This window comes from Xyrauchen texanus, chromosome 8, assembly GCF_025860055.1.
Source record: "Xyrauchen texanus isolate HMW12.3.18 chromosome 8, RBS_HiC_50CHRs, whole genome shotgun sequence".
Lineage (NCBI taxonomy): Eukaryota > Metazoa > Chordata > Actinopteri > Cypriniformes > Catostomidae > Xyrauchen > Xyrauchen texanus.
The window spans coordinates 25122018-25144246 of NC_068283.1; the positions used below are offsets into that span (position 1 = coordinate 25122018).

The 22229-nt window shown below is 37.9% G+C and overlaps 2 protein-coding genes across 2 annotated transcripts; one reads left to right on the plus strand and one right to left on the minus strand.

Annotated features, from left to right (window-relative positions):
• Positions 1 to 9386: 9386 nt before the first annotated feature.
• On the minus strand, positions 9387 to 13270 carry unc119.2 (unc-119 lipid binding chaperone B homolog 2). Its single transcript, XM_052132504.1, has 5 exons — positions 12827 to 13270; positions 12453 to 12566; positions 11592 to 11682; positions 10897 to 11069; positions 9387 to 10216 (listed from the first exon to the last, which is right to left on the minus strand). The coding sequence occupies exons 1-5, from the start codon at positions 13113 to 13115 to the stop codon at positions 10083 to 10085; spliced, it is 801 nt and encodes a 266-aa protein (XP_051988464.1). The 5' UTR covers positions 13116 to 13270; the 3' UTR covers positions 9387 to 10082.
• Positions 13271 to 16241: 2971 nt separating this feature from the next.
• si:ch73-248e21.5 (uncharacterized) lies at positions 16242 to 22018 on the plus strand. Its single transcript, XM_052131311.1, has 2 exons — positions 16242 to 16584; positions 18309 to 22018. Exon 2 carries the CDS (start codon positions 18317 to 18319, stop codon positions 19919 to 19921), a length of 1605 nt encoding a protein of 534 aa, XP_051987271.1. The 5' UTR covers positions 16242 to 16584; positions 18309 to 18316; the 3' UTR covers positions 19922 to 22018.
• Positions 22019 to 22229: the final 211 nt, after the last annotated feature.

Genomic DNA, 22229 nt, shown 5'->3' on the forward strand with positions numbered 1-22229 from the left:
CAATGATTTAATATGCTTTTTAAAATCATTTTTATTTCATAAGATGTTCAAGTATTATGGAAAATTAAATTTTTTGCTGAAAAAGAAATTGGCAGAAATTGTAATAAAATCAAGATTATTTATATATATATATATATATATATATATATATATATATATATATATATATATATATATATATATATATATATATATATATAAAATCGGTACTGAAAGAGAGAAACATTAGGCAGGACATGACGCAAGACTGAGAGACTTATGGCAATATGGAAACAAATCAAAGCCATGCACTCTCACAGACACAAACACACGAATGACACAAGCACATAAAGCCAGAGACAACGGTAACATGAGCTCATGCAAAATGACAGACCAGATGGGATAGTTGTGTAGGGGATCAGCCACATATAAACAGGTAACCAGGACTGAAGCGGCCGAACCCCAGAAAAATGCCAAAAACCAACAAGACAAGAGAATATTGTACATGTCAGTGCCAAAAGGATGAGCCATGAAATCTCGCTCGCTCACAAAGACTATAACATGAATGTCAGAGCTCTGCCACAAAGACAACAAAATACAATCAAAATAAGTGGCTGAACTCTGACATATCAGACGCACTGAATAAGATCTGTAAAGTTATTGTGCTTGTGTGCAGTATGTATCCGCTTTTTCCCATTTTCAGATTGGACGGTTATTTACTTTTAAAACCACTCGTAATCTGCCAAATTTCGTGGTGCATTCAAGTCCTCCTGGGAAGTTAATCCTCACGAGATTGTGAAAACGATGATATTACAAGTGAATTGAGTGATTTTCAAGAACTGACTTGTTTTGCAATTTTATATTTCTTTCTCTCTTTTACTCATACAGGCAAAGACAGGAAGCTTTATTAGCAGCAATGCAACAAATGAAGAGAAAGCTGCACATTAGGTGTGAAATGTATGATTTATCTATCTATTTTATCATTCTCATGCGGCTACATATGATGGGACATTATAGCTGTTCATTTCTCCCACAGGACCATAGTAGTAGGGCGATGTGATGGAGTCATTTGAAGAGGAGTAAAAGAGGCCCAAGACATGACCAAACTCATGCATTGCAACTTTAAATAAATCTGTATCACTGCTTCAATCTGTGAAAAAGGACAGCAGAACAGATGAAAACCATTTCTTTCATCCATCAAATCTTTATAAACATGTGGGCACATATAACCAACATACATGCACACAGCATTAATTTACCTCCATGGCTCCAGCTCTCTCCATCATCAAAGTGTGTGTCACCAGCAAAGTCTCCCTTTCCTAGGAAAAATGCATGAGCCACAGTGCCAACCTTGCCATCAAAAGAATAACCATCCTTATGGTAGCCACTGGCAACAGTAACTTTGATGTCTACCTGTGGTGATGGGTCATATGAAGAGATGTGCATTCTGTGTAAACACAGAAGGGTGACATCACTTCATACTCAGAGGGCATAGTTAAAAATGAGCTTCACCAGTCCTGGCTGAAGGGTGGGAGACATGGAGGGAGAGGGTAAATCTTGCACGCTGAGGTTGAGGAGAGAGATATGGAATTGTTTAACATTAATAATCTGGTTATGCCAATATAAGGGAAGTGAAAAGGCTGTACAGTTTTGATAAAGCATACATTTGCCACTCAATTATCACTTTATACTGAGCAACATTATGTTTCTTTCCCCATCTGTGATGTTCACGCAGTGTCATAATGACCCACAGAAAGAGATTTAAAGAGCTCACATCCACGTGATGTCAGTCTTATCCCAGCTCAACCCTGACAGAGTGTATCATCTCTTCAGCTTCCCTCCAATTCTTCTCTTTGCTTTCAACAGATTCTCAGAACTGACAATGTCCGGGAGAGAACTGCAAGGTCTGTCTGCCAATTCTAGAATGGTGTGGTCTAAAGTTAAAAAATAGTGGAATATCGAAAATGAAGACTGGACATGAACTAAGACAATGTGGAATAGACTCTCAAAAACTCCCAGAAACAGAAACTCAGAGGCGTTGACATATGCTTCCATTTTTGGTAAAACCAGAGAAACATATTAAATTGGTGAGTTTGTAATCAATGTCAATCAATTACCTAGTTGTCCAGTCTCTTAAATCCCAGCAAAGTGCTGCATTTTACGCTCAGCTTCTACAATGCCCTCTCTGGTCTAAAGTTGACCAATTAGAGTCTGCAGATGGCAAATGCCCGTACCAAATCCAGCATGATCACACAGAATGTCGGCATGCTCTTTCCGAATGTTCCGGTACCCTAGGATCGGCAACAGTATGCCGACTCACTGACATGCACTATCTTCCATCGGACGTATTTGGAATGGCTCAACAACAATAACTTTCCCTCGTGGCACGACTGTTAGCATGTTGTATCAGTTGCATGGGAGACAACAGTTCAATCCCCATTCAAACGAGGAAGTATTCACATTTGTATAAACAATCACAAGCGTGATAAGGGGATTGCATTTTTTATCCCTAACATTGCATTTTGTCTCTACTAATGGTTAGGGTTATATTTGGGTTTTGGTTGGGGGGTAGATTGAATAAAATAAGTATTTCTCTTCACTGTTTTACTCCCTGTTCAGCTGAAAAAAACCTCTCCTGGATATAAATGGATGTCACTCTTTTTTATATGCTCTGAAACACTTACCGCTTTATCCTCTGGAGGCAGTGTTTTCGAATTCGGTCAACATATATAGATTTCAGCTAAAGTAAAATCGGCACACCCTTGGTGAATTTTATGTGAGATCAGGCTGCCAAATCAACCAGTCCTACACACACACACACACACACATTTTGTTACAAATAGTGACCATTGGTTCAATCAAGCCAATACTGTATAATAATTTGAAGGCTGAATCTCTAGACCTAAGTGTAGTTTGTTGCATCTCAGCATCATTGAATGCTAATCTGTTTTTAATATACATATTAATACTTTACATTTTTTAATGAAATTTGAGTTTAATTTCTATCGAGATTTGAACTATTCTTACGACTCCTTGTGCATATTGGTCTGGCATCTGCACAGGTTGCATGCTCACAAAGTCAAATGTTGTAAGAACTGTCCAGCTGGTCAAAACTGCAGTCATAGTCATTCAATATGACATCCATGGATTCTCCTTACTTTTAAAACATTGTGCATCTAGAATGGAAAAAGAACTGAGAATATCTCACATTATATTCATCCATCCAGGCATGGTCATGTTTGTCCTCTGTTACATATTACTTCCAGAGAGGCTGGGAGTTGTTTTGATCTCTCTCTCTCTCTCTCTCTCTCTCTCTCTCTCTCTCTCTCTCTCTCTCTCTCTCTCTCTCTCTCTCTCTCTCTCTCTCTCTCTCTCTCTCTCTCTCTCTCTCTCTCTCACTTCCGGTGTGATTGTTGGGGGTGAGCGTGCGGAGTGCGTGCTGTGAGTGCGGTTGGATTCTGTGAGTGGATCTTTTCTCGCTTTTTTCTTTGTTTGTTGTTTTTGTGTGTTTTTTGGTTTATATTGTAGTTGTTTTTGTGTGTTTTTTGGTTTATATTGTAGTTGTTTTGGGCCGTGTGCTACCTGATTCACCGGGAGCATAACGGCCCCGCGCTCGCGAGGGTTGGGTTCATTGACCCGGCGTCATGGGGTGAAAGTGGCGGCCGCGTTTAGTGTGGAGAAATGTTGCCTGGCACTACGAGAGGTGGTTGGGCATGAAAGCATATTGTCTGCCTCCAGGATGAATAATGCCACTGTTGTATTTCTCAGTACTGTTGAAAAAGCAAATGAACTAGTTGAGACAGGGATAGTTGTTGATGATGTTTTTAACCCTGTACTCCCGCTTTCTACACCATCAAAGAAAGTTACGCTATCCAACGTACCACCGTTTTTAAGTGATGAGATATTAGCTAAAGCTTTATCTCGTTATGGCAAGTTGGTCTCTACCATTAAAAATATCTCTATTGGTAGTGGATCGCCTTTACTGAAACATGTTGTTTCATTGATTATGAATGACGATGTTGATTTGGATGTGTCTTTACACTTTCGGGCTGATGAGTACGATTACATTATTTACGTAACAAATGACAAAATGAAATGTTTTAGTTGTGGGCAATCTGGTCATTTAATCCGTGCATGTCCGGCAAAAAATGTAAACAACCGTGACGTGATTGCTGTCGTCAGAAGTGATGTTGTCGATAACGCTGAACCCGATGAAGCAGGGCCGTCCGAGACGTAGAGTGTGTCAGGGGTACAAGCCGCAGAGGACAAACATGATGGTGATTTACCTGTGATCGCGGTGATTGAAGCTGAAGAATTGGCGCTTGAAAAGATACGCAAAGAAATCAGAGTTGACTGACTTAAGTGATAAAGATGAAACGGGAAGTGACAGTGAATCGTCGGATTCAAGTGTTTGTCTTTCTCAGAGTGATTTTTCTGGACGTCATTATGAGGTAGATGATATTAAGCTGTTTCTTAGAGCTACTAAAAATAAGAGGGGTGTGCGCATTAACGAATATTTTCCTGACATAAAACAGTTTGTAGAGATTGCTAAAGGTTTCATGATGGAGGGCTCCTTTACAAATAAAGAGGTCTATAGGCTAAAAAAAATAGTGAGGAAACTCAACTCTGAACTTAGTAATGATGTCAGTGAGAAAGACTAATTCCATGACCTTTAGTAGTTTTTTTTTTTATGGACAGTTTTGTTTTTCTTTTTTTTCTTTTCCTCAAGTATGTGTCATGGTAATGTTGCAACTCTGAATCTGAATGGTGCTAGAGATATGCACAAAAGAGCTGCATTATTTGAAATAATTAATCAGAAAAAAATTGATATCACGCTTTTACAAGAGACACACACTGACGCTAATAATGCTGCGGACTGGGCAGTAGAATGGAATGGGATTGCTGTTCTAAGTCATAATACCTCAATTAGTGCTAAGTTTCAGCCCACACTCTTATCAGGTTGAAGAGATTATCAGAGGTAGACTTTTAAAAGTAAGAGCCTCTTTTGAAAATGATGTTTTTGTTTTCATTTGTGTGTATATACCAAATTCAGCTGTTGAAAGAATGTTATTTTTAAATACTTTGCCCTCTGTTTTACAAAGTGTTGCTGTTGACAGAGTATTTAATTTTTGGTGGTGATTTTAATTGCACAGTCCAACTTAGATAGAAATCACATGGAGCCTCATTTACCTTCACGTCAACGTCTTGTTCAGCTAAAAAAAACACATTAATTAATTGATATTTGGAAACAGCTTAATGGAGAACATAAACAATACACTTGGTCTCATGTTCGTGATAACATGATTTCATTGGCAAGGCTGGATAAGTTTTATGTTTTTAAACATCATGGTAGTATTGTTGAGAATTGTTCTATTACTCCATCATGTCTATCAGATCATAGTATGGTGCAGTGCTGTATTTTTTTTAAATTCTATCAATCCAAAGAGTGCCTATTGGCATTTAAATACCACTTTATTGGATGATAAGTGTTTTAAAGAAAGTTTTAAATATTTTTGGGATATTTTTAAAACAACAAAGAGTTCTTTTAGAACACTGCAGCAATGGTGGGACTTTGGGAAAGTTCAGATAAAACAGTTATGTCAACAATACTCTCAGAATGTCACTAGAGAGGTAACCCTGAGATTGAACACCTGAGACTGAGATTTTGAAACTGCAAGAATTGACTCACTTGCCTGGAAATCAAAGTGATGTGGAGTCTCTCATAAAAAATAAGAAGACTATGACTTTTTAGGGGTTAAAACACAGGGTGCTCTGGTCAGGTCACGCTTTTTAAGTATAAATGAGATGGATGCACCGTCAAGGTATTTTTTTAATTTAGAAAGGAAAAATGGACAGAACAGAGTCATTCATGCTTTGCGTTCTGAATCTGGAACCGTATTGACTGATCCCAAAGACATTCGTAAGAGAGCAGCCACTTTTTATGAGTCTCTATATAAAAATGAACTGGGTCCAGATTATAGGGATGACAGTGCTTTTTTTGATAATCTTCCTCAAGTGGCAGAGGAAGTCAACGCAAAGATTTCAGGTGCCTTGACTATGGGGGAACTGCTTAAAGCCGTCCAAGGCATGGCGCTGGGAAAAGCACCAGGGATTGATGGTCTGCCTGTTGACTTTTATAAGTCTTTTTGGTCAGAGATTGGAGAGGATTTGCTAGAGGTACTGAATGACAGTTTAGCCGGAGGGCTTCTGCCGTTGAGTTGCCGTAGAGCAGTCCTGACTCTCCTACCCAAGAAGGGTGATCTGACGGACATCAAGTGCTGGCGGCCGGTCTCCCTTCTGTGCAGTGACTACAAGCTGCTCTCTAAGGCTTTAGCTAATCGATTGGCAGAGGTTATGGACCAGGTAATTCATCCTGACCAGACATACTGTGTCCCTGGGAGGTCAATCTTTGATAAAGTTTCCCTGATTAGAGATCTTTTTGATGTCTCTAAGAGGTTACATTTGGATTGTGGCTTTATATCATTGGATCAAGAGAAAGCTTTTGATCGCGTTGAGCACATTTATTTATGGAGAGTTTTGGAAGCCTTTGGCTTTTGCAAAAAATTTATAGATCAGGTGAAAGTCCTCTATAGTGATGTTCAGAGCATTCTCAAGGTTAACGGTGGTTTGTGTGCTCCTTTTGAAGCTTGTAGAGGTATTAGACAGGGGTGTTCCCTTTCTGGTATGCTCTATTCTCTGGCCATAGAGCCTTTATTACAGCAAATAAGAATGAAACTTCAAGGTATATTTCTGCCAAACTGCAATGGTCATTTTGTATTATCAGCTTATGCTGATGATATTGTAGTTATGATTAGTAAGCAAAGTGATGTACAGGTTTTATCTGAATTGCTTGGAAATGTTAAAGTTTTGTCTTTTTTTTTATTTTTTTTTTATTGCAAATTAACAAAAGAGTAACACATACAAGGGAGTGAGACACATATACAATACAGAAGAGAGAAAAAGCACAAAAACAAAAACAACGAAATACAAAAAAGCCCAACACAGTCATCGATAAAGTGGTGTATGTAGACAGGTGAGATCCTTTCTGTGACGCAAGTATAGATAGGGGCAGTCCGGTAGTATCAGTATATTTTTAGTGAGGGTATTAATCACCCCAACAATCACAACAACAACAGCAATATATTAATATTAGTGGTGATAGTATCAATGATAATATTTATAATGATAATTCATGACAATAATAGGAGCATTAGCTCTAGCAATCTATAATAATAATGGTTTTGTCTTCTGCTAATATAAATTGGAATAAAAGCGAAGCACTACTGATAGGAAGCTGGAAAAGTGGTAAACCAGGACTCCCTGGTTTACATTGGGGAAAAGAAGGTTTTAAATATTTGGGGGTATTTTTGGGAGATGAGACAATAGTACAGAAAAACTGGGAAGGTTTAATTGATAAAGTCAAAGGACGCCTAGAAAAATGGAAGTTTTTATCTCCAAAATTGTCATATAGAGGACGCATTTTAATTATTAATAATTTGGTGGCGTATTCCTTATGGCATAAGTTTGCCTGTTTAGATCCTCCCACGCAACTACTTTAAAAAATCCAGGCTATCATGGTTAATTTTTTTTGGGATAGATTACATTGGGTCCCACAAAATGTATTGTTTCTGCCTAAGGAGGAAGGTGGTCAAGGACTAGTACATCTGCAAAGCAGAATTGCAACCTTTCGGCTGCAGTTTGTGAAAAGAATGTTGGATGGACCATCAAATTGTAACTGGCGTGCTGTTTCATGCCTGATTTTATGTAGTTTTGCAGGATTGGGGCTGGACCAAACACTTTTTTTGATGGATCCCCTAAAACTGGACACCTCCACGTTGTCAATTTTTTATAAGAATATTTGTAAAGTTTGGAGTCTCTTTGTTGTTCAACGACCAGAAACCTCACCTTCTCTTTTCTGGTTACTGGAGGAGCCTTTAATCTATGGCTCTCGGTTGGATTTAACGGACAGTTCCTTTTTTCCTGGACTTAATAGAGTGCTGATTGGACACAACATTATTACTCTGAGGCAGCTACTGAACATTGCAGGGCCGGATTTTAAGGACGAAGCAGCTCTAGCTCAACACTTGGGAATCAGGTCCATTCGTCTGGTTACCCAGTTGCTCATGAAATGGAAAGCAGCTCTTAAAACAACTGAAATAGAATTGTTAACAAAATATTGTGAAGGTACCTGTGTTTCGAATCCAGAAGACTCTTTTCCTAGTTTGTTTTTGTCGATAAATGTTGAAGGTATTATTTCCCCTCTCTTCAAAAATGCTGTTTCTCTGTGTAAAGACTTTTTTTATGTACTGGCAAATCTTTGTACAGGTCTTGTGTTTTGGTGTTTAGCAAAAAAGTTTTAAATGCTAGAGTTGATACTCCCTGGCGTGATGTTCTTAAACTGGATGTAAACAAAAAACCTGAGTGGCAATCTTTTTATAAACCACCGTTGACCAAGAGAACAGGAGATTTGCAATGGAAAATTATTCATGGTGCTGTCGCGGTTAACGCTTTTGTTTCAGTTTTAAACACTGAGGTTGCTTCAACATGCCCGTTTTGCTCTAATAGAGAAACCATTTTTCATGCTTTCATGAATTGTTGTAGATTACAACCATTATTTTTAGTTGTAGGTGATGTTTTTAGGAGTTGTAATGAGACATTTTCTCTGGGGACATTTATTTTGGGGTGCAAATATGTGAGGAAAAAAAGATTTGTTTGTCAACTTCTGAATTTTGTTCTAGGCCAAGCTAAACTGGCCATTTATTTAAGTAGGAAAAATAAAGTAGAACAAAATATAAATCAGAATATAGTAGCCTTGTTTTCTAACCTGGTGAAATCAAGAGTTATGGTTGATTTTCTTTATTATAAGTCTATTGATGATGTTCTCTTATTTGAATGTATATGGTGCTGTAATGAGGCTCTGTGCTCTGTTGTTGAAGGTGAATTGATTTTTATGCATTCTTTGTGAGTGTTTTTATTTTATTTTTTATTTTTTACTAATTTACTCTGTGGTGTAAGAGTGGATGATGAATAGGAGTTTTTGTTTTTTTGTAATAAAAGTCCTTAAAAATCAAATCTCTCTCTCTATCTCTGTCTCTCTCTGTCTCTTCCCTTCAGTGGGAGCATTAAATACCTGTCTACATGTGTGATCTCCATGAATGCATGAGTGACCCCTTTGTCACTGTATACTTTCTGAATAAATTATATGACACTGAAAGCAGGTCAAGGAAAAGTAAAATAGTGCAAACACACAATGGCAACAAATCAAAATATTCCTTTTTAATCAATAAGTTAAAAGCATATTTAACAGCCTATTTAAGAGGCAAGACTGAAATATAGACTGCTAAATATATATGGAGCTCTTGGCTTGAGAGAACAGTCTAAGAGTAATCAGTATGAAGACAGGAAGGAAGAGCTATTAGGGCAAAAACATATATGTAACAAGGTTGAAATGGGAAAGGAGGAGGTGGGATCAGGGTGAACAATAAAAGTAATATTTTAACAGGAACTTAAACAAAAGGACACAAAAACATAAACGCAAACATGGCAGCTGCATGTGGCTCTCTCTCTCGAACTGCCGCATTCCGCTGCACTTATCCCTCTCCTCGGCTAGCCCGATTGGGGGCAGTCATGGCCCGGCCCTGCCCTCCTCCTTGTCACAATGTAAAAGAGCGGTATAATTTTCTACTTTGTGTTTGGGGCTTTGGAAGACCCCCTGATAAGAGGAAAGGGTCCACAGCATTGTGTCATGACAAAAATAGACAGGATGTCTTTATGAGCCTCAGTGTGAGGGCATGAAGAAAGGGCAACATTAATTGTGTTATATGAATAATGTAGGCATGGTATTGATCCTCAAGATGTGCATTCTCTGGATCATTCCCAATAATTCCCTTTACCCTATACACAGTATCAATGCTAAGTTCACCAAATCATGGAATCACCAACACGTGTTCTGTTAAAGGCTGTTTATTACTGTGCAAGCAACACAAATATTAGTAAAGTAACAGCAAAGAAATTACTTTGACTATTTTATTTATATAGTTTATGGTTTATGAAACCAAATATACAGCACTAATCTTTGGATAGTCAAGACTCTGCTGAAATGTTTAACTTTGGTTCTCATTGATCTCCAACCCCTGGCTGAAGGAGTACTCTGCCTTATGATGCATTATCAGTGTGTTGTTAGCGAAGTAAAAGCTGTCTGACCGTGTCTCGAATGGGTGGGTGATCATCTCCTCAACTGAAAAACAGAAGAAAGCGGGCATTGTACATTTACATTCATACAGTACACAGGCAGCTTTAACACTGATATTTATTATGCCTTTGTAGAATATTTATATAGACATTATTTATCTAGATGAATGGTTTTTCACCATTCATGTAGATAGGAGCTGCAATTGTATGCCGCTTATTTACATAGAAAAACAGCTGACTGGGTGCGTTCCAAAGATGGCTGCTGAGTGGACTGTCTTGCTAAAAAAGACTTTGTGTAACCAGAGTGTATTTAACAGAGATGGGGCACTCCTATTAAAAGAATGGGAGAAATTGGAACCAAGTGCCAATGGTCAATGGATGTAGAAAGGAAGTACTGCCTTACAGTTAAAAGAGCCGATCACCTTTTACATACAGACATCGCCTGTCAATCAGCTTGAGAAAGCGCATGCTCTATAGATATACAAACTGGGAAAATTTAGGGTAAAAAAGGTAAAGAAGCACAATTTATGATTCCAGTATTGTCAAATGTTATTACTGATTTGAAATATGTTCCTAATCTTGACCAACCGTTTTTGAGATTTCGGTATTTCCCCATTCAAGAAAACAGGAGCTGCACTGGCATGACTGAAAATAGAATCCCGAGAGCATTCCAAAGATGGCCAGACAATGGACAGACTTGCTAGAAAGACTTATTGTATAACTCACTGGTGTGTGAATCCAGGTCCGGCAAGCAGTAGATGTGTTCACATGTGTTTCTGCTGTGTGGAATACAGAAACCAATCTCAAAGTCAAAAGTCTTCAGCAGCAGATCCCTGAAGTAATGCCTCTCAATCAGTCGAAACCTGTTCACTGCCTTACCGCCCACTGTAAACTCTAACCTACTCAGAAGAGAGATAAAAATGAGAGAAAGATGTCCTACATTTTACAGACATACTCACCAATATTACAGTTAAGTGTTACATTACATTTTTTGAACGAAGTCAACATGAAATAGCTTTCGCAACCCATTTTACTTCTCTAATGAGACATATTTTTAAGTGAAACAACATGAGAGGGACTTGATTATATCCATTGAAAAGTGGTAAATGACAGGTGCTTGGACTGGAGAGGCTGAAATTTAAGTGGCTTTAGTGACATCCACTGAAAAATAAAGTATTTTCAGAAGCAGGGCAAGTTAATATATTTTTATAAAAGATTAGGAAGAGAAAATTTATTTGCCTTTGGGATAATGTGCATCAATGTATTGAGCACAACAATACCAGTTACGTGTTTTAATAAAGTAAATAGGGTCAATTTTGAGTTCATGGTGACTTTAAATTTTTTTAATCTAGTTTACTTTAGATCAGTTCTCTGCCCCACACATAAACTAGCCCAAGACTCATTTTAAAGACATAACATACGTGGCTCCAATCTCTTTGAGATTTAGAAAGGCAGGTTTGAAATGATACTGAATGAAGCGCCCTGCATCCAGCTCTATGACATCTTTTATTTCTGTGAGAGAGAAAAAAGAAAACACTCATAACAAGAAAGCCTAAATGTATTCAATATTTAGGAATAAGATGAAATACAAGGAAACACATACATGTTTTAGAAATCTAATTGCACATATGTCCATTATAGGGCAAACGACATGGTGCACAAGCCCTTATGGAGGCGTAGTGACTCGCCTCAATCTGGGTGGCGGAGGACGAATCTCAACTGCCTCTGCATCTGAGACCGTCAATCCCGTTTATCACGTGGCTATGTTTACCGTATACCAGCCATGCACAACTCACCATGCACCCCACCGAGAGCGAACCACATTATTGTGACCTTGAAGTGTTTACCCCATGTGACTCTCCCCTCCCTAGCAGCCAGGCCAATTTGGTTACTTTGGAGACATGGCTGGAATCACTCAGCACACCCTGGATTTGAACTTGCAACTCCAGGGTGGTAGTCAGCGTCGTTACTCGCTGAGCTTCTCTTAGTTGTGTAAAAGGTCTTCAGCATATCACAGAAGGCCTAATTTTTTGGGCAACAGGAAGTGGTGTCATTTTGAACATTTACTGTGTTAAATCATTGAAACTTTGGTTTCATAATTTTTTTTTATCAGAATGAAATTAACCAGTTACCAACAATTAAAAATAATGTTTTCACTCTGCAACATTTAAAAAGGGACTTAGTTCCCGTTTTTGCTACGTTGTGCAAAAAAACTTTGCACACAAGTAAATATCTAAATGCAAACCTGAAAATACACAAATACAGTGTACTCACACACACACCTGTTGGACATTGTCTTTTCAGGTCCAGAATGACTGATCCACCTTCCAAGTCTCGAATTTTGAAACGTGAGAAATTAATATTGTAGATGTTGTCTTCTGGTGAGCACAGGTAGTCTGTATACATGAATAATAATAGTAATTTTGAAAATGGAAATATAATATGCCTATTTCAGTCTTTATAATTATGATGTGAGATACACTTACTCATGTGTGAGTTGGTAGAGTACATTTAAATAATTAAATGTATATGTACCGTAATCCTTAACCTTTATAGCAAAGTTTACAGAGACTACTATCATTTATTGACTACTATAAACAGCACCAAGGGCACTATAGTTGTCTATGCCAGGTTTCTGTGGTATCAGTGTTCTCACCATCTGTGTATCCTGGTAGCCTGAGGACATACTGAGAGGTCACAGTGTCACCTGGTTTCCAGTCCAGCACCACCTCTTCTTCACCTGCACACTCTGTAATAAACCCATTCCAGTCCACTACATCTCTCATCTCCCCTCTGTCCTGCTCGCTCTGCACTTCTGTCATTTCTTCCTCAAACTCTTCAGCCTCATCTTCCTCTTCTCGATCACTATCCTCATCCCTCTCAGAAGACAATTCCTGCTTCATATCATCCTCACTCTGCAGTTCTTTAATACCCTCACTGTCCATTTTTTATTCTTTAGTCTGAGAAGGATTTATTTTCTAATATTTCTCTCTCACACTCTTTCTAGCTCACACATAAGGTCCAGCTGTAGTCTGGCACACTGTGTGATTACCCTCAGCACTTTTCTCATATACTTTGTCTCAGTGACTCAAACAGATTAAGGCTAACTCACACAGCTAATCCAAGCCAATCCTCAATTAAACACAGACACAGCAACTATGGCACATTTGAGGTGACAAAGAGGAATATGTGATGAGATACAGAATGAATGTTTGTTTGAAAAGGAGTTTGGAAGAAATAACTATTTATTTCTATTTAAGAAATATTTACTTCTGGGGAAATTTATGCTAAATAGAAATTAAAATGAAAGTTGAAACCATTGTGGATCTTTTGTAAATGTAATGTATTAATTGTTTTTTTTTTAATTGCACAAACGCTCTCACTAACTTCATGTTTGCTAGATAGAATTCAGCGGCAGATGCCTTTAAGTCTAGGAGTGAAAGCCTATCAGACAGTTCACGAAAGGGTCACATTTATAATAGGTGTCTTTAACTATATGTTCAAACATAAAAATACATACAATACAGTATATTTACTGTATAACTACATGTTGTTCTGAAAAATTCTTTCAAGATTCACATTTGCTGTTACTGAGGTTGAGGTAGAGTTATGTTTTAAGATAAGGTTTGTATAATGGTTTGGTTTAGAATCAGGGGTAAAGTTAACAGTGTAAATAAAAATATATTAAATGCCAGTACATTAAATGTAAGTCTAATGCAACAACATGCATGTTCATATGCTTAAGTACATTGTAGTTAAAGACACCCAATATGAAGTGGGACCCTGGAAGGTAATAGCATCCAATCATTTTGATGACAGGCTTTGTGTCCGGCAATTCAGAATAACCAGAGCAACATTTTAAATGCTATGCAATGATACTGAAGATATTCTCTGAGTGAATTATGCATTTATTTCACATGGCTTGTTGAGGCAAAGTCACATACTGTTTTGATGCAAATCTATATCCCTACATAAATTATATAGGAATATATTCAGTAAATGTGTTTCCATCGTATTTTATGTGCATGTCTTCTCATTGATTAAAAAATAACGATGCGATATACCAAAATTTGCAAAAAATGCATGGATGGAAACAGCTACTGAAGTAGCATCAAACAAAAAAAATTTCAGTTGCAGATGTCAATTGCAAACATGTTCAATTCGCAGTCAGACATGATTAATATATTCCACGAGTTAAAGTGTCTAAATACAAAAGATTATCTGAGCATGAAATGTACTTTTTTGCCCACCAGCCACAGTGGCGAGTTTATGCCCAATTTTACCAGCCACTTTGATTTTTTACCTGCTACAGTATATATATATATATATATATATATATATATATATATATATATTATATATATGGGAGAACGGGGTAATGTGAGACATCGGGTAATGTGAGACACCCCCTGTATCTAGGCAACGGAAAACATTTGTGGTCAAGTGACCATTATTTTTTCAAGCCCCTCCCATTTCCCCATGGCCATTAAGGAGAGGACCTTATGGTGCTGTGGTAAGCATGTTTTTTTCACTAAAAATATTTTTTTTGCATGTAAAAGTAAATTTTCTTGCTGTCAACTTAATCAACTGTTGTGCCAAAGCAAACTGATTCAGGTAGAAAAACTTATATCATACATGTTGATAAACTACCAACATATAAAACCATGTGATTATGCTAGCTGAAGATTAGCCTGAATTGCTAAGAGAGATCATTTTTTCTAAAATGTAGCGGTGGGGTAAAGTGAGACAAATGCTGTGGGGTAAAGTGAGACATGAGGCACAAGTTAAGTTTAGTCTTAAACATATTTTAATGTAATATTACATTACATATGTTTTATTTTTAATGTCATAAACATTGTAGAAAAACCATCATGCCCAGCAATACACCAGGAAGACAACCTGGGGCAAAACACCCCTCGAGGAGATGGAGAGTGATGTCCCTGTCCCAATTGATAATGTGTCTGATGATGAGCGAAGTGATCCAGGAAACACAGATCTGTCCATGGGTGACTTTGTCATAGTTAACTTTGCAACCAAACAAAGGAGCGTCCGTTACATTGGCATGATTGAGAAAGTTGAGGATGATGACATACTTGCACAATTTCTCAGAAGAATCCAGGGAAACACGAAAGAGTGGGAGAGACCCACGTTTGTTATAAAGGAAAATGATGTGGCATATGTTCCTAAAAGTGATGTGGTGAAGAAGCTGCCTCAACCTAAAAGGCCTGGAGGAACCACACGGAGAGAGCAACTCCTCATCTTTCCCTGTAACCTTCAGGGCTGGAATGTAGAGTAGGCCTAGTTGTAGAGCATGACAGCAGGCTGATGTTCTAATCCTGGTGGGTCTAGTCCTGTGTTCTGCGGCCCAGGCTGTTCTAACTGGCTCTAAGTGTCCTGTGTTCTGACCCCAAGACTGTGTTCTAATCTAATGGGTTCTATCTGTCATTTGAATGTTAATTAAACATTTTGAATTATATTATGTTGTATTTGATTTTACTTTCAAGTGTTTAGAAAAACAATGTGCTTAACTGACCAATCCCCATGATTCTGTTACTATTCCGACATTAGTTTTTGAATGTGTAGTTGTCAAGCTAGCTGTCAGGATTTTAACTGTAACAACATGTGTTGTTATGGTAGTTTCAGAGTGGAAAAAGTAAGTGGATCAGTTTACCCCCAGCTGGTTCACTTTACCCCTTGATTTCTCTGGTCTGTCTCAGTTTACCCCTAAGTTGGGGTAAAGTGAGACACAAGACCACTTTTTAAAAAACAATCATATTTTCACTGCCCTTCATCCTGAATACATTCTGATAATGTCCATTGCTAGGAAACATCCTGAATTAATGGGAAATGTGTAAATTTTACTGATATATCATTTTAGCTCGCTTAGAGGGGAGCAAATGTAAAAAATGTCTCACTTTACCCCACTCTCCCATATATATATATATATATATATATATATATATATATATATATATATATATATATATATATATATATATATATATAAAACTGTTTGAGAACCAATGGTCAATATGGTCATGTCTTCCATATGTATGTCCAATCTTAAGTGACATTTGCGTCACCTTTAAAAAGCAGTAAGCAAAACAGACTGGTGAATATGATTGGTTTCCTCATCATAAATCTGGATGTTTTATGAGTCAACAGGATGTGTTGACATTTATGTTCCTTTTTTGTTCCACAACGGCATTGATGGAGGGAAGAGGCGGAGCCATCTAACCACGTCCTGCTTTACCCCAAAATCTCACTTCATTCCACTGTTGGCATGGTGATCAAATTGTCATTTCCTCTTCTCAGTTCAAAGCTTCAGTTAGTGGAGAGAAGTATCCCAGAAGGCACCACTGTGCAAACGAAGAAATCACAGGAAGAGACAGCGTGATGAGCTCTGAACATCAGGTACAACGTACATGTACTTTTTAAATTAGATTAAAACAAAATTGGAGTAACATATGGGTAGCTCATTTAACATTTCCAATTTGATATTAGAAAATACAAATGTGCATTGTGGATTTTTGTCTGCTTTGTGGTGTGTTGTGTTGTATACAGCTTTGGTTGTGTTAGGCCTTTTGTGATTTATTACTGATTGAGCAGAAAATGAATTCTGTTATCCTACTACTGCTCGACTTCTATAAGTTCTATTAGAAATCCACATGGCTGTACTTTGTAGTCTAACACTATATTCTTAATGAAAGAACAGTTGGTTATGGTCCTGTAATTTAATTGGACAAGTGCTTTTCCAAGAGTGTTGATATTAAGTATAACAGCACTGGGATGCTTCACTGTCTTATCTCTCTACTTGTCCGTTTTTTTAGTTTTTTGCTGTCCAGACTTGATGTTTTAGCTTCATTGGGAATTACTTTTGTTAACAGAGCAAAAATAGACAAAACAATTGGCCAAATTAATATATTTAATATATGTAACATATGTAATATATTATATAAATGTATGTAATACATATGTGTGTGGTATAAAAATGTAAGTATTTGAATATTAACTTCTTGTTGCAGTATAAAAACAATATCACACTCAGGCCACATCCTAATACATTTTTGATTGAACCATAATGAGTTTTCTATGTTTACACCTAGACCTGTCGCAATTATTAAATAATTGTGTGATCGCGGTTATTTGATCTAGCCATGGTAATTTGAGATTATTATTGGCTCTACAAATGTATCCTTGTTTTATTATTTGATTTATATATTGGAAGTTAAATATGTAAAAATTACTTCTAAATGTGTATGATGCACACATGCACCTTAAGAAATATGAAAATGTATATGACAGTTAATCACAAAAACCCTAAAAGAGGTTTTTATTCCATTATTCATCATAATTATAATAATTTGTTTGACAATTATTCATCAGTCAAATTACATTATTGTGACAGCCCTATTAACATCTCTAATCCACACTGGAATATAATTTTCTTCCACCAAAAATGGAGCATTTAGAAAATGCTGTCTAGTACTGCATGCAAAATGTTGACACAAGGAAACTGAAAATGGAGTTCTCAAACTAAAACTAATACACCTTATTCACACTAGTGGCATCTTTGATTTTTAATGGGAATGACACTGAGGCTGTGAGGAATAGACTTACATCTCTTCAATGGCATGAACGGTTTAAAGCTCCTTGATCTCATCTGATTTTCCACAACTCATGTTGTCTGGATTTCTTTGTATGCTGAATGTTCTTGAACAGATATTTTTCAATGTTTTGTCCACAAGACAAACCAAAAACACTTTAAACTGCAGTACACCCCATTGAAGAGATGGCAATTTATCTCTCACAGCCTCGTCGTCATTCTCATTAAAAATCAAATATGACGCTAGCGTGAATAAGGTCTAGAGTGGTTAGATAACGTAAGAGTGGATGTGGCCTCAACCATGCTGTTGGCCATGCATGGCAGTGCTGATAATGAGTAGAGCAGTTTTGCTAAAGTATCTCTAAGTATTAGACATCCACAGGGCAGTATTTTTATTGTAACAGTATATTCTTAAATTAATGTAATCAATTCAAAAATTAATCTTAATCTATTGTTTTTACTGTAATTACAAAGTATCCTTTTTCTCTAAATAGTTGTCAGATTATCTAATCTCTTGCTCTGTCTATCACAGACGTCATAATGGAGATGAGTTTACTGTCCATCACAGTGTGGCTCACTCACTTCCTCTTTGCGTCGGCTCTGTATTTCAACACAACAACAACACAACTGTCAAAAAACACCCTGGCCGACAACATTGAAACCCCACACATTTTCGGGGCAACAGCTTCGTCACCTGAGACCACAGAATCACTGGACAGCACAGTTGCTACAGCTTTGCACGTGACATCCACAGAAGAAATAGCATCCATGCATCAACTGAACAGCCGCAATGAATCTCAGAAAGACATTGTGCATTTCACAAAAGGAAAAGATGAGTGGAGTGTTAGCAATGCTAATGTTATGATCCATACAAATACAAGTCTAATGGATACCACAGTTTCTTCAAACCCTGGAAGACTGACAATAAAAAAGGACAACAATAATGAAACAGGAACAAAGTCAAGTGCACTTATCACAAGTTACGACAGCGATAGACACACCAGTTTAGACAAAGTTCTGAACACACAGACTACTGAACCAGTCACAATGGCCTTATTAGACCCTTTCAAAATTGTCACAACAGTTCCCTGGAGAGACTGGTCAGGGGAAGGGTATGAGAGAATGAAACCTGATGAAGGAAATTATGAAATTAACTCTACCCAGGCAACATTTGCTAATTTGAACGAGGAGACAAGAACACAAGTAACAGAGGGAAGTTACAAACTAACAAGTGAACACAGAGCTCCAGTGCACAACGAGGAACATTATAACACAACAACAAGTACAACAGAAGTGATTACAGGAACACCGACAACAAGGAACAACTGGATAACTCCACACAACACAAACACACCAATGACCGCTATGTCTGCTTACAAAACAGAACATGACCTTACTGTTACAGATACAACTGAATATCACACCTCTATTCCTGTCCTTGTAACAGAAAGTAGTGGATACTGGTCAGAGCAGCCTAGCAGAGAGTACATTACAGACTCTACAACACAGAGTACATACAGACTCTTAAACTCTACAGCACACACTGAAAGAGAAAACAGGACTGAAACAGACACACCCAGTGGCATCACCAGCAACAATAGCACTATCATAGCTAATGTTATAGCGGACAACAGCACAAATGCCACAACTGACAAAATGAACAATACTAGCACAGAAAACACACTGTGGCCCAACTGTTTTAACTCACAATCTCAATTTCGGGAATCAAGGCTGGTCTGCTTCATCACAGTGTGGACTCTGGCAATGAGTGCATCAGTTTTCCTTGGGATATCTGTTTTCCTGTGCGTGCGTCTGTCAATTGTCAAGAAAAGGATGAAGCACAGGGGAAGAGGACAAGAAGAGAAGGGAGGACAGAAGTGGGAGAAGGAGAGCCTCTGGGCCAACCCCAAAGCATCGGTGCAGGAGAGAGTGGAGTTCTGGTACGTCAGTGGATCTACACTGAAGGCAGACAGGAAGGAGAAGCAAAGAAAGAGAGAGGAGAAATCCAAGAGGAAAAAGCACGAGCAGAACAAGGATGAGAATGAACTGTGGATCCAGCCTAGAGTGACTATGGATGACTTAGCAGAGTTTTGGTATGCCAATAGAAGAATAAAGGAGGACAGGAGAACGGACTTGTCATTATAAAGACAATGTTGAAAGACAGCATGCTGGCAGAGCTGTGAACAATGTTGACCTTTAGAAAGGAGTTTAGACGAGGTCTTCTCAACCAGGCTATTCCTCTCTCTCCTCTCTCTCTCTCTCTCTCACTCTCTCTCTCTCGCTCTGTCACTTCTTTTTACCCTTTCCCTCTCCTCTTTTTGTTTTTCCCCCTCCCCAGCCCTAGAGAGGTAGGGAAAAGCCTACCAAAAGGGGCTCCCTGTGTGTGTTGTGTGTCTTTTTGTTTAAATTAAATATTATTTTGATTGTTCAGTTGGTTCCCGCCTCCTCCTTTCCCAATATTAACCTTGTTACACCATTGATTTTGAATGATGCTGCGTCCACACCACTAGGTGTCACTGTAAGTCCAAGATGACACAAACAAAAAGTTACTGAGTGCACATTTAATAGAACTAAACAAATATTGTAAATAAAGTTAGTAAATCAAGAACAAGGTGTAATAACACACTGAAGATAGGAATTTCAAACTGGCCATCAATTGTAGTCTCTTCTTAAGAGAAAACTTAAAAAAATGGAAAGGCAGCTGAGAGAATTAATAAATAGGGGTCTTAAACAGAGCTGCTCTAATAAGCATCTGAATTGTCTTGGAAGATGTCATGATCAGCTGAGCATCTGCTGGTTGCAGCTTTATTAACGTCACCTGTCTGAATTGATGCTATGCTTGAAAATTGTGCAAGTTAGGATTTTGCATATTTGTTTATGTAAAAAAAAAGATGTTATTTTGCCGCAAATTTGTATGCCACTCCCCCGAATATATGGGTATAAAGGACCTGGCATGTGAATTGCTCATTCAGGTTTTGTGCTGAGGAGCCAAGAGAGAAGGTCCCAGCCTTTTCAATGGGTAGTCCAGTGTTGTGGCAGCAGGGACACAAAGTCTGGTTCCCTCCATCAGGAAACATAGGTTACGGAAGTAACCAGGACATTCCCTATCTGTCACTCACTCGACGGTGTGTCGATGAAGTGACACTAGGGGCCCCTATACAAAACGCCACAACTAGCTGAACTGTGTTACGTGAACTGGCAGTGCGAGACGGGCAAACTACGGTGTGCCTTGTAGCCAGTGCACTAGGTCGGCACGTAAGCTTGCCCAACGCTGTTATGAGCGTCAAGCATCCCTTCGGGGACAAGCTGACTGCCCAAAAACGGTGGTCCCAGTGGTATCTACCTACCCCAATACAGGGCATAGTTAGCACATATTGCATACTGTGGCAACTCAAATACAAACACAATGACATGTTAAGCTTCATTTTAACAAACCAAATAGCTTTCAGCAGTGTTTGATATAATGGCAAGTGATTTTCAAGAGCTAAATTAGCAACTTAGCATGATTATTCAAGGATAAGGTTTTGGAGCGATGGCTGCTGGAAATTGGGCCTGTCTAGATTTGATGAAGTATAATTTTTTTCAAATAGTGATGGTGCTGTTTTTTACATCAGTAATGTCCTGACTATAGTTTGTCTATTTGGTGAATTAAAGTACCAATTTCCTTACAAAACAGCAAAATTATTCAAATCTTTGGCCGCAAGTGTATGTCTGATAGTAAGAAATGTTTTGATGTGCAGGCATGCTCATACACTTTCAATTCAGTGGTCTTCTCACATTAAGAATAAGCAAGCTTATACAGAGTACATTGGATGGAAGTGCTATTCAGTAAGTAAAACAACATTGCCAACGATCAACCTGCAATGTGGTCAAATGAGAATGGCATGACTCACAAATGTGAATTCCGTGGACTTTAACCACAGAACTTATTGCTCCACTGCTTAAACATCTGAACATTTCAAGGTAAATTTTTAAATTTTTCATTCACACCACTCCAAGAGTTCACAACCTTTTTACTCAGTATGCAATTTTTGGTGTATTTATTTTTATATGTGTGTTGTACTTATTTAAGACAGTAATGAGTGCAATAACATATAAAGGACTATTAAAGGACTATTCTGGTAGCTTTCTACATACACCATCATCTGCAATACATCACTACTGTAAATGCTGCCACTATCACTTTGTTAGGACTAGCAGTGGCTTGCCCAGGATAAAATTATAGGGGTGAAAACCAAAGATAAACGCATTTTTGTAAATCTCACAGTGTTGTCTTATGTGGGACTTTGTTAACAATATCTTGAATAAGTTAAATAAAATATATATTGATAATAAAATGGTGTAAAGTGATGGTATTTCTAAAGTTCTGAACCATAGCGAAGCAGTTTTCTGTTGTTGTTACCTATTTCGGAGGAAAGCGGGAGAGACAAACAAGTCAGAAAGAAGGTGTTTT